This window comes from Fulmarus glacialis, unplaced genomic scaffold (assembly GCF_000690835.1).
Source record: "Fulmarus glacialis isolate BGI_N327 unplaced genomic scaffold, ASM69083v1 scaffold42835, whole genome shotgun sequence".
NCBI classification, from domain to species: domain Eukaryota; kingdom Metazoa; phylum Chordata; class Aves; order Procellariiformes; family Procellariidae; genus Fulmarus; species Fulmarus glacialis.
The window spans coordinates 49,584-62,357 of NW_009211887.1; the positions used below are offsets into that span (position 1 = coordinate 49,584).

At 38.0% G+C, this 12,774-nt stretch overlaps 1 protein-coding gene across 1 annotated transcript in view; it reads left to right on the top strand.

Moving 5' to 3' along the window:
- VEZT (vezatin, adherens junctions transmembrane protein) overlaps nucleotides 1-9,062 on the top strand; it is a gene marked incomplete at its 5' end in the record, with an annotated part of 42,387 nt that extends 33,325 nt beyond the window's left edge. Inside the window, 3 exons of the mRNA XM_009577703.1 lie at nucleotides 3,090-3,190; nucleotides 4,370-4,577; nucleotides 8,497-9,062. Of these exons, the coding sequence (XP_009575998.1) occupies nucleotides 3,090-3,190; nucleotides 4,370-4,577; nucleotides 8,497-9,062 (875 nt within the window). The remainder of the gene's footprint in view (nucleotides 1-3,089; nucleotides 3,191-4,369; nucleotides 4,578-8,496) is intronic.
- Nucleotides 9,063-12,774: the final 3,712 nt, after the last annotated feature.

Here is a 12,774-nt window from a genome sequence, read left to right on the forward strand (position 1 = left end):
TCAGCAGTTGCAGCAGCAAAGGGCTGTGTTGCTCCGCGGAGAGGAAGCAACTGGGAACTCATTGGTCCATCCAGCATCAGAGTGCTGCTGTTGAACCAGGAGTTGAAAGTTTCCAACCACTAAGGAGCTGTTTTGAACTGTGGACTATCCTAGTTGTGGCATCCTACGTAGCTGCCTATCACTTATTTTCAGAGCACTTTTGCATATCTTTAACTGTTTTCTGTATAACCAGATGAGTCTCTTTCACCAAGCACTGCATGCTTCTTGCCCTAAATCATTCTGCGTCAAAGCAGGTTTCATACAGCTACGTTAAATAGTTCATGGTGTCAAACTGTCAAAGCAAAGCCTTTAAGTCTAACTGACTGAACATTCAAACACTCCCATCAGCCTTTCATGGGTGGTGATACTAGCATGTATTATAGTATATGGTTACTTTAGTGAATGCCATTTGGTTTCTTTGTTTACAGGACTTGGTGTATTTCTAGAACCAGTGCCGATAATCACTGATCCTGTCAGATACAGAACAGAGCCTGAGAGCAAGTAGGGCTTTAGCACTTTGAGGGGAATTCACCTCTACTTAAATTCATTGGGCAATGATAGACTTATCTGTCATTGATCTACGTGTAGATCTTTGCTCATTTCCAACATGAATTGATTCTAGACTTTCAGCCATCTTCTCTTTTTCTTTCATCATTTTTCATCACTGATAAAACCGGTTTACCACTTAAGGCCTCGACAATTTTAGGATGTAGTAATCTACTGCTAATTTTACAGAATGGAATACCCTTTATGGCTAGTTACAGTGTTGTTTTAATAATCTTTGAAGTAATATCCCTCAAACTGTTTAAATTCCATCCTTTTTCCTTTTAAACTGTCTCTGTCTTTGCAAATGTATACAACTTTTTTAGATATTTATAAGAGCAAGGCCATAGTACTCTGCTGCAAGCTCCTGGATCTTGCAGTCCTTTGATCCACTGGAGAGGAACTAAAGCGGCAGCAGTTTTAGTTAAACACGGTGAATTCATGATCTTGAAGCATATCCTTAGCAATGGCATCATCCCATATAGGTGGCAAACAGAGCAGTCTGTACGTATTAGAGTAGCTGGTTTACTCCTCTGGTTTGGGAAGGCAAGCTTTTAATTGGTGACTTCCATATACTCTTCCAAATTTGTCTTCATATCTTCAGGAGCATATTTCTATTGATGCTGTCATTATTATTATTAAAATGTTTTTATTACAAGGCAGAGTTATGCAATGGACAAGGGGGCTTGATATTTATAAAATAAATATCTCATGTCAATTTTCCACTTACTTCAAATTTCACTACATGCTTCACCTTTCTTTTAAACTTTGCATTTAGATACTTCTGGAATGTCAAATCTTTAGCTCAGCCCAGGCAACTAAGGAATTACATACTTTCCTTGTTTGCAAAAGCAGGTACCTAAGCACCACTAAAATTGTCATTAATGTGAACTGCCTACTTTCAGAATACCATCCCTAAGTATTCAACGTATAGATTAGAAATTGAAAATAGGGATAGGTGGGGCTTGGCGAGGTCATCTAGCCCATTTCCCTTCTCAAGGGTAAATTAGTGTTTGTGAGTAAATGTTGTTTACCTGTTCCTAAAAACCTCTCTTTAGAGACATTTTACAGTATTTCCAGGCATCTATTCCAGCACTTAACTCCATTACCGGTAGAAAGTTATTACTGAATATAAATATCTCTTACTGCAATTTAAAAGCGGTACTTTTGATCCACCCACAATGGAAATCCATTTCCTCTTTATAGCTCTTACATTTTTGAAGACAGTTAATATGTTTCTTTCTGTGTTCTCTGCATGACTCTCTATCCTTCAACTGTTCCCTGATGGCTATACTTTATTTAGTCCTCTGATCATTTCCACTGTTTTCCTCCGGACTCCCTCTAGCTGGTCCACAATATTATTGAATGAAGGAGCCCCACACTGGGCACTATGTTCCATCCACAGCCTGATCAGTGCCAGAGCAGAAATGTAATTTCATGTGTCTAACAGTCAGTGCTGTTGTTTATAGGTACTAGTGTGTAATTTGGCTTTTTGCTTGCAGCAAGGTATAGTTGACTACTACGCTCCTCACATCTTTTTCTCAGTGGTGCTGCCCAGTCAGTTGTCATATATTTGTGCATTTGACTATTCCAAAGCACAAAAATTTGCAGCCACTGTCACCAAACAGCTGTATCTGAAATCCAATTCTTCCTGGGCTGTATCTCTGATTTTCCAGTATTATGTTCGATTCTAATTGTGCCCTTCAGTATCCTTGCAGATTATCCAAATGTCAGCAGATTTAATGAGCTGAAACACTTTTTTTTCACCCACTGGAAATATTAAAGAGTATTGGACTTGAGACAAATCCTCACTCAATATATTGTTCCTGTCTGAAAATGGTAACTACACTGATTATCCAAGAGACTGTTCTATACACCTACTAGCAACTTCTCCTGGCCTATGCATTTTGCTTATGAGTATGTCGTGACACCGCGTCAAAAGCCATACTGAAAACAAAATGCAGAACGTCTTTGGCTGGCTTCTTTCTATTCATAAGACCAGTTACTGCATTGGAAAATGAAATTGGAGTTATTTGATATCTTCTATTCTCAACAAACCCACACTGGCTGTCACTTATCTCCTTGCTACTTTCCAAATAGCTTCCTGTAGATTTTGCTTGATTATTTCTTCCAGTGTTTTCCAATGATTTGAAGCTGATTTGCCTATAATTTTACTATTTTACTTCTCTTTTTCAACTTGGGCACCAAGTCTCTTTTCTGGTTTTACCAATTTTTCTTGCCATCTGCAGGTTTTCAAAGTCTATAAAAATTTTGAGATTTGTTAATTGAAGTTTCATCAGACCCAGCTTATATCAAAATAGCTAAGTTATTTAAGCGCTCTCTAACACAGTGTTTCAATCTATTCTAACCAGCCTTCTCACCATTTTTTTCGTGTGCCAATCCCGGCTAATGAAAATGCCTGGACCCTGCCTGAGTGAGTCAAAAACATCATTCAACACTCAATCTTTTTCTTTTTTTTTAATCCATTTTCTTCTTTCCCCCTAAAGGCAAACTTGAAGTTTCCTGTGACAACCTACAGCGTACAACAGTACCTTTAACACAGCCTGCCATATACATAGAAAACAAAGATCCAATCCCTGAAGAGCAGGTAAAAAAAAAAAAGGACTATTTAGAATAATAATTGGGGCTTGTTTGCTGTATCCATTCCTTTTTCAGTTGCTTGTGCAGTGACCTTCTTGTCTTGCCAAGACAGATCAAGTAGGTAGCCAGTGCCATTTCATAATTTGACTTATAGAAAAAAATTATGTATATTCCTTTTGCTGTTCCATGGGGAGGTATTCTCCATCCTGGAAAAAAGAGCGCTACCATTCACTTCTTCTCATATAGATCATTAGAAATAAGTGACAAAAGGAGAGCAGCAACACAAGTCAGAGTAATATAGAAAAAATATGAATTGTTAAAATGTGGTATATAAAATAGAGTCCTACCTGCATATTGTTAGATGAACTGACACAGCTGCAAAAGTGACAAGCTCCAGAACAAACCAGCCTGTCTTCAGTTTGAGTAATCTCTGCATTTTTGGGTACCTAAAACAGTCTGTGACACTGAACAGTTTTGTATTGTTTGGGGAACTCGTGTGTGATGGTTGGGCTGTCTTGAAGAGAGGATGGCCTCCTCCATCCCCGAACTGAGTGGCAGGTGCATTCTGAAAGCAGACTGAACACCCAAGCTCTGCTCTGACCCTCCCTCGCCTTCTCCTAAGCCTACCCCACGTGTATTCTCTCCAGACTTTTTTTCCGTATCAAAGAGCTGGGACTAATAATTTCACTGGCTGTCTGTTATAACATAAACGGAGCTCTGTTTTTTCATGCTTGTAAGCCAATATCGTTAAAATTGGAGGAGGAGTTTGCTATTATCAACATCCTCTTAATAAGGATTTACATAAATTAAATTAGCAAGATGCCTGACTGAGGAAGAATTGCTTACGGTGTAAATTAAAAAGAAAAAGAAACCCGCATTGGCATTGCTTATTTCCACCTGTAATTATGGGGAAATGCACTCCCATTTTCAAGGTATATCACTTGATCATACTGGTGTATGAAAGTAAATCTTAGGTGACTGCAGTAATGTTAACTTTCAATGAGTGGACTTGCTCCAAAATTATACAAATATAACTGAGAGCAGTGTCAGATCCACTGGCTCTGCTCAAACAGGGCTCCATCCTATTACTGTGGTTGGCTTGTGTTGAGATCACTTGATCGTGCATCAGATTGTAGGACAGGGTCTACACTGACAGTGAAGATCAAGATTTTTTTTCTTTCTTTAGGAATTGGAAGCATATGTTGATTATTCAGATGTGGAGAATGAATACAAAAGGGAAGATTTTTACTGCTTTTCCCAGGAAGAAAGAGAGAGACAAGAACGAGAGAGACAGGAATCTAAGAGGGTGTTACAAGAATTGAAATCCGTACTGGGATTTAAAGCTTCAGAAATAGAAAGACAGAAATGGAAACAGCTGCTATTCAGCGACCATGGTAAGCATTGCTTTTGAAAATTAATTCCTTTTTAAGAAAGGGTAGGTGTCTGTTTGCCATCAACTTCTGACTATGTTAGAATTCGGACAGTGCTTAGCTATAGTAGTGTCTTTGATAGAGCTGTGTGGCCTTAGTTTGCTATTCCATCTCTTTACTATTACTTGTAGCAATCATTTTACTCTATATTGAAAAGAACTCAGAGAAATGGGAATTTGGCTCTAAACAAAACATTGAGCTAAAATATTAAACACACAAAATACTAAGACAGCATAAACAGAACTGTCAGGCTATAAACCATGCAAACTGAATTGACTTTCTTTCATGGCTTTCCAGTAAATATGAATTTTAATCAGGGTACATAAATAAATTACTTTTCAGAATTTAAAGAAACTATCAGAAATTATCCCAGACTTACAAAAATATATAGGTTAAAGTGAAGAGCTAGACCTTGAAATATTAAAGGTTTATAAAAGAGTAAGACTGGCTTTTGTTTCCATGGGAGAGTGAGTATACAGAATATGTTTTCAACAAGAAAAAAACCCCTAACAAGAGGAGTTCTTCCAAACTAGCCTTTACTAACTCTGAGGACTGCTGGGTAGCTCCATCCACTTGCACTTGAAGGCAGGAATATGAAAATTTCTCTTGCCTCAACAAGACAGTCTGTCTCTGTTCCAGCAATAAGACTGGATACAACTTGATTCCTTTCACTGCTTGAGCCGTTTGGTTTATAATCTTTAAAATTGGCACTAGTTTGTCTTTTCCTTTTTCCGTTCTTTTTCCCCATTTTCATTCCTTCCTCTTAAAGACAGATTACGAAAAGCCCCCTAAAAAATTTCGTGTTCTATGTTATGAAAACAACCCTCAAGTCTGGCAACATATCCAAGGATTCTGCCTCTGCCAGTGTCTACCAGAAGAAAAGACCATGGATTGCGTCTTTCAATAATTTAGTGGGAACCCACAGTAACAGGCCATACCTATATATAAGACTGTTTCTTTTGACATCAAGCCCACAAAAGTATCTGTTCTTTACAACTTTCTTCTTTATGTCCATTTAGCTACAACTATGGTAAAAGAAATCACTTGGCCATTCTCTTCTAGTTGAGTGAAAAAAACCTAAGACATCAGATTGCATCAGAGTCTGCTCAAGAGTAGGATTTCTGTATTATCCTTCTGGAGTTAGATGCGACATCACACAACTCTTCACATAAATCTCCTCAAGTCTTCTTTCCCTCCCTGTTGAGGGAGAAGGAAGGAATCCTGCCTCCAGTTCAAGTCTTGACAGATCTAGTGACTGCTGCAGAAAGAGTTCTTGTCAGGAGAGCTTCCATAGGGTATTTCCTTATCTAGGTTAGCAGCTGATACCTGTCCGCATCAGTATATCCTCGGGCCATTTGTGGCTGCAAAGAGTCAGCTGACTCCTGTAGTCTTCAGTAACTGTTCACCTGAAAGCCTTTGTGGCTTATGTTGGTTCCTTTCCTTTCTGTGCACAGATATTACATTGTTTCAGGATTAGAGGTTCAGTGGTGGGGAGGGAGGAAGGTGTGATTTCCTCCAGCTGCCTAGCTGGAAGTAATCATTGATTACTTCCATCCTGTACAAAACTGGAAAACATGAGGGCGGTTCATGAAAGTAATTAATATTGTGTAATTTTGGCTCAGAGACTGTGTGTCTAATCTGATAGACTGATATGGACAGCAGACATAACATCTTCTACTGGTTTTTAAGGAATTTCTTCATTATTTCTTCAAAAGAAATACAAGTCAGTTAAATATGACATAATGGACCCTGGTATATTACTGCTGCAGACTTTAATTTATCCATACGCACGAGTCACTTAAAGAAACATTTTTGTGAGCTGTGATTTCCACATTTGTGGATTGCTTTATCTTGAAGATTTAAACTTGGAAAGGTTCATATTCTTGTCTCCATTGGCCCAAGCCGATGGATGGCTGTGATATCACACTTTTCCATAGCCCTCTTAAATCTTGCTTTTACAGGATGATCGTATTCCAGAAATCCTGTGTTCTCATAACTTGTGATTATTGTGAAAAAAGATCCTGCAATATTCAAAGGCTTTAATCTGTTAGTCAAGGCACCCAGCAAGCCATTCTGATTTGTTAGGGTTTTTGGTTCATTGAAGGAGGGGCTGTTGAGGGTTTCCACATAAAAGAGGTCAGCTCCAAACAAGTCAATATGTCTAAAGAAGACAGCATGAAGTCAACTGGAGATGACAGGTTGGATTCCAGAAGAAAAACATCATCTTAGCAGAGCACCAGACTAAAGCAAATTTGCCCAGGCCCAGCACCATGGTAATACTGCTTACTGGGCAGTAGGTAATTTATGGGAGTGTAGGTGAGCTTATATTTTTGGTCTTTTGGCATCCTATTGAGCCAGTAAAATGGAAGTGCTTTTGAAGAGGTCTGTGAAGTTGTTAGTGGCTTCATTTTCATTTGCCAAATATTGTAAACCAACATTCTTCTGGTGCAAAATCACTTCTAGCATTTCCCCTAACCTCTCTCCCCAAAAAAGTTCATTCTGTCAGTGGTTGTGTTGTACCCAACTGTTTCCCTTTCTCCCACCTTGTCCATACAACAATTCTTATACAGCTGTTTCTCAGATTTGGAAAGCTACACACTGAGAATTGATGAATTCCACCTTGCTTATTAACTAATCAACTCAGCAAATTGGCCAGCTACCAATCTGAAGTATCTATTTATTTTTTGAGAAATTTTGGCTTTGGAAGTATTCTTTGGAGGAAGTAGGCAACAAGTTTGCTCCCAAATGATAAGATTACTGTGCATATTCCTGCCTCTTCAAGCAAACAGGCAGAAATAAGCAGCAGCATGTTTTTTACAAGATGGGGAACGAACTACCCCGTTAACAATTGAGATGAGTCTGGTGCAGTGCTCCTTCAGTATATAAGGTTTTAAAACAAACAATGTAATACAAATTCGAAGCCACAGTCTTTCAGTGTGCTAATGACAATAATTATCAATGTGACAACTATAATGATGCGCCTGCCTTCAGCTAGCTAATAGTAAATATTACTGAAATAGGATGCAATGGAAAAATCCTAATACCGTAAATTTTGTTTCCCGTGAAAAGTTTGTGTATTTCCCAGAGTTATTTTCATCTCTGCTTACAGGGGTAAAGTCAGAATGGAATTAGAAAGGGAAATGCTACTTGGGAATCTGCTGTTGCCGCTCTCATTTATGTTCGTGCTGCTACTCTAATGGAGCTACTGCAGTTTAGGGAATCTGTTACTTGGAAATGGACATTATATCGTTTTCTTAAAAAGAAAGACGTCTGTTCTTCAAGAAGTGATTGTACCAAGTTATACTAACCCTTAACACTGGGAGGAGAGACTTCCTGGCAAGCATCCCGTTGCTGGCAATGGGACTCGCTGCTGCTACTAACTTCAAGAGAGGCTAAATTAAACCTTTATTTGTGAGGACACCTTACCTGACTGTATGAATACATGTTGTATTTATATGTTGTGGTGTATGAGATCAGATATTGCCTATAAGGACTTTTTCATGTACCAGCTGTCTTTACTGGATTAGGTAAACTGTTCAAATTTGTATACAGTGCAGTAGTTTTACTTGTTTTCTACTTCAGCATTGAATGCATCACCTGTGTTTGATGCCGGTTTTAAACATCATCAATTTCGTGCTCTTTACGTCACAGATTTTAAGGAGTAGTTACAACAAGTAGCTATCACATTTCACTTCAGCTTTGTGATTAGAAAACATTGCTTTATTTTAAGTTTTGTTTGATTGTGGTTTTTGTTTCTGTTGTGTTGGGGTTTTTTTAAGCCATTTTGACCCTTACAATCTTGCACCTTTTCAGATACAAATAAATTATTTATATATAGCAGCTTGCTTTTAGTTATCATTTAATTTTTTTCCCCCTTTTTAAGCTGCAGTGAAACCCTTGTCTCCTGTAGAACCACTGAAGCTACTAAATAATTTGGAATCACATATGAATTCAGATACAGAAAAGCAGGACTGCAGCCAAAGTTGTGATAAATCTGAAGAAAAAGACTCTAATCCAAAAGTCAATGCTGCTGATAAAAGCAGGACAGAATATTTGTATGAAGATCCTGAGATGGAGAAAAACAAAGACAGTACTACTGAAGGTATTTCTACAGGGGCTGAAGAAAGAATGTGTTATCAGCATGAAGAGGAAGTTGAAGAACTCAAGCCGAGCAATATGGATGGACTAGAGGTTTCACAGTCTCCCTGTAAGGATGCATTACATTCAAAAATCAAGGATAGGCTGGCCCAGCTCCACATATCAACAGATTTAAACTTCACATCTGGTCTGGCTGCACAAGTTGCTGCCAGGTCTTTCACTTTTACTACAATGCAAGAAGAGACTTTTGGAGATGAGGAGGAGGAGGAAGAGGAGACACGGGAGTGTGAAGACCTTGTGGAGGACTGTGAGAATGAAGATAGAGGCTCTGAAAATGAAGAAAAAGTATAAGTCTGAGCTGAACTTTGTTAAACCAACAGCAGGCAATTTGGTGGAAAAAACTAAGGTGGGGGCTTGAAGATGAAAATACTGGATGGAAAAAAGGAGACCTAAATGTAATACATCTTGTTCCCTAAGTCTGATACACTAAATAGGACTTATAAGTATATTGAAAATTTGCAGATAAGAGAAGTTTAGGCTACATCCAAGAAATAGCTGGCTGTTGCCTTTTTAAGATCCTAGTGGTGGGTTTTGGAATTTACCTTTGTGTTTTCTGTTTTATTTATTTATATTATAATGTATTGTGTGGTGTTTTTTTTTTCTAAAAAGAAGGAAAAACAACGTCTTGAATTACAACAGACTCTGTTTTTTTGCTCTCTGATTCTCTTGTCATGGTATCAATGTTTGTTCCAACAAAAAAGCCAGGACATTTCTTTTGGAAGAACCTGAACTGTTCCCTCTGATCTTCCCCCACCACTTTCCTTTCAATTCTTGTGTCTGCAGTGTGTTGGCTAAGCCACTGTAGGCATTTGTGATTCTGTGGCTAGTGATGTGGCTCCCAACTAAAATGTAGAATTTTAAATAAAAACTTGAAAGAGCTAGTATTTGATGTGTCCTGGGGTATGGGGCTGAAATAGTATAAAGTTAGTCATGCTTCATATTAAGGTTTATTTAGAATTTTATGAAGGGTTAATAAATGATTTCTAGATGTTGTAATTCATGTTAGAGAAGTGTGTAGTATATGTTAGGGAGGGTTATAAGCACATCAGTAGGAAGTACTGTAGACAGCTAGAAGCTATCTGTTGGATTGATAATAGATGAGAAGTAAATACCTATTTATTAAAACAGCTATTAATTATTTGTTAACCTTTTGTAAACTGAACCTTAATATAATTGTTTGATTTGATATAATGATTGATTGTACATTTTTGTTTATGTCCTGAAGTAATTTTCTTAAAGCAAAATTACATGAGTGCGTAACAACATACAGTATTTTGTTTAAACAAGCATACGTGCTTTTCCCTAACGTTCTTTCATTTTTCCTTAGATCACAACTATAACCTGTGTGATTAAGAATCCATGAGAGAACAAGAATTGTGTATTTTCTAAGGTGTATCTTGTAACTTAGTTGACACCGAAGTCTGGATGTTTGGTATGAGGTTATGTGGGTTGTTTTTTTCTCTGTGATGGTGTTACGAGGAGCAGCAAACTAACGCTCACCTCATAGAGGAGCTAGTTAATGGCTTCACCGCCTTCTCTTCCTTTTGCCCTCTGACACAAAATGAAGCAAAGGTCTCATGTCTCTAATGGCAAGAGAGCCGCGTCTTTGTATGGAATACTCTGCTTGGACCTGGATACATTTCTAGTCACAAAACACCTCATCAGTTACTTAGGGCATTTATTGTCTCTTGCTGATTCTACAGAATAAAGGGGTTTTTAGATGCAAGTGGTTCGGAGCAATATCTTTCCTAGGATGCCGTCATGGGAAGTGGGGAAGCTAATGAAAGTCAGCAGGTTAGGGTGGAACTCTTGACCATATGTCAGAAAATAAGTGCTTTCTTTCAGCCTCCCTCTCTTCTCTTAGTGATTTTGTATGAACGCTGTTAAATATGTGGATTTTTTCACAGACCGTAAAGAGGTAAATATCAATTGATAGAGAAGGGAGTATGTGACTTACACTGTTCTTTCACAATACAATGCCTGTCTTTTCCCTCACACACAGATTTTGGGAAGAGAATGTTTTGCCATTCTTCATTACCCAGTAACACTGTGTTCTGTGTAAGTGACTGGAAGCTGAATCGATGATGTCTCGGGGAACTTGTAAAAGAAAAAAAAGATGTTTCTCATAGTGTATTCAGGAGCTAAGCCTCCTCTTAGCAGTAGAGTATATTCTTCTGTAGGCCTGTAAATGTTAGGCTAAGATGATGAAACACTGTTTTATTTTCTCTGTGGTAAGCAATTTTTTTATCAAGTCTAGAACAACTGCTTTGGATAAATTGTGTTTGAAGCATTGTCTGTGCTTCTGAAAAAGAAGTCTTCCTCATCCTTGACTTGAGATCCTTGAGTTCACAAAGTGCCCAGATATTTTTTGTTCCTAGCTAATTGTTCTGACTGCCTAAATGTATGTTCCATTAATATATTTCCATGAACTCATCCACTAGCATCTCATGATCTGATGTTGTGTATCCCAGAACTGATAACTCCTGAACTTTTCCCATGGGATCCAAATCTTAGTTTACAATGTATATGGCTGATACCAACTTGGAAAAATGATCAGCTTTAGGATATGAATTATCACTGTCCTCACAGTTTTGGATAAAGTCAGTAGTAGCATGAATGCTTTGCATTGCTAGTAAAATAGGTTTCAGATCTCACATTTATAAAAGTTGCTAGCTCCTTATTCCTTTGCTGCAGTCCTTAGCAAAAGACCTGGAGAATCTACTTTGGTAGCTCACTTGGGACCTAGTTTTATAATATGCTGGTCTTGGTGATGAAACTGGCCTAAGAAACCCCAACCGTCATTAGTTGTTCATTTTCACCCATCAGCTGGGTCAGCACAGGTTTTTGTGGCCATGTTATAAACCAGCTCACTGAGTCCACTTGGGTCAAAAATCCCCCCTTTTTAGGGGTTATTTTTCACCGTTCTTATAGCAGTGATGCAGTTTACAGTATTTACCTCCAAACAGCTCTATCAGCACATACTGTATGGCTGGTGTGAGACTCGGGATTGCTCATGTTTATATTATTGGCAAAGATGGTGTAGTGTGAAATTACAGCCTTGACATTAGACATAGGTATGATCAAAGGATGACTTTTTGGAGCAAGTTCTGATCCTACTTTGAACAAATAGATTTTCTACAAGCAGTTTAACTGATTTCCATGGTCTTACTTAATGCAGTCTTAGAAGCTGCACATATGAACACCTGGGCTTACTTGCTTTCTCTGCCTCTCATCATTATGTCTATATATAACAGCCATCAGGTCATTTATTTTGATATACTTAATATTCTCCCTGCAGAAAAATATGGCTAACAGTGTACAGCACACAAAGCATGGCTTCCCTTGATTTGATAACCAAGTTCCATCTACATATAAATAGTCTGTTATAATCCAGATTTCCTCATAATTATGTCATTTGAAAGGACTGTGCATACATGCTGTAGATTCCTTCAAGAACCTGACAGATTTCTTGGCAATCATAATTTATTGTTGCATTTAAAATAATATATATCAACACACTGAAGTGTGCATTAGTGCTGAAGGGTTGTGTTAATATATTGAGCTTGTCGAGGTCTGAGTGCTGTCCTGTGTTCTTTGGCTCATTACCCTAGATAGGAATTATTGTGAAAACAGAACATGTACTTCTTAGAGCTTTGTAACTTTTTGAAACATGTTAATCAGGAAATCCGTACTAAATAATGGGTTATGCCAAAGGATATCAGCTGCCAAAATTCTTTGCGAAGAGCAGAGCTAACAATAAATGCATTTTCCCTATTCCGTTTCCAATTAGCAGCTCTGTGAAGTTGTAAAGAAGCAAGTAATTATATAGGGTTAAATAATTTCTTCTCCTCCTGTCCTACCTGGAAGGCACTCCAAAGATGATATTTGCTTCTTAGGTTGGATTGCAATCTAGCACTGCATCTTTTATGTCACTTAACTTTACAGCTAAAGATCTAGGTAAAGGCTTAAATGGGGGCAAAGATCTGTGATAAGAAGATGACTT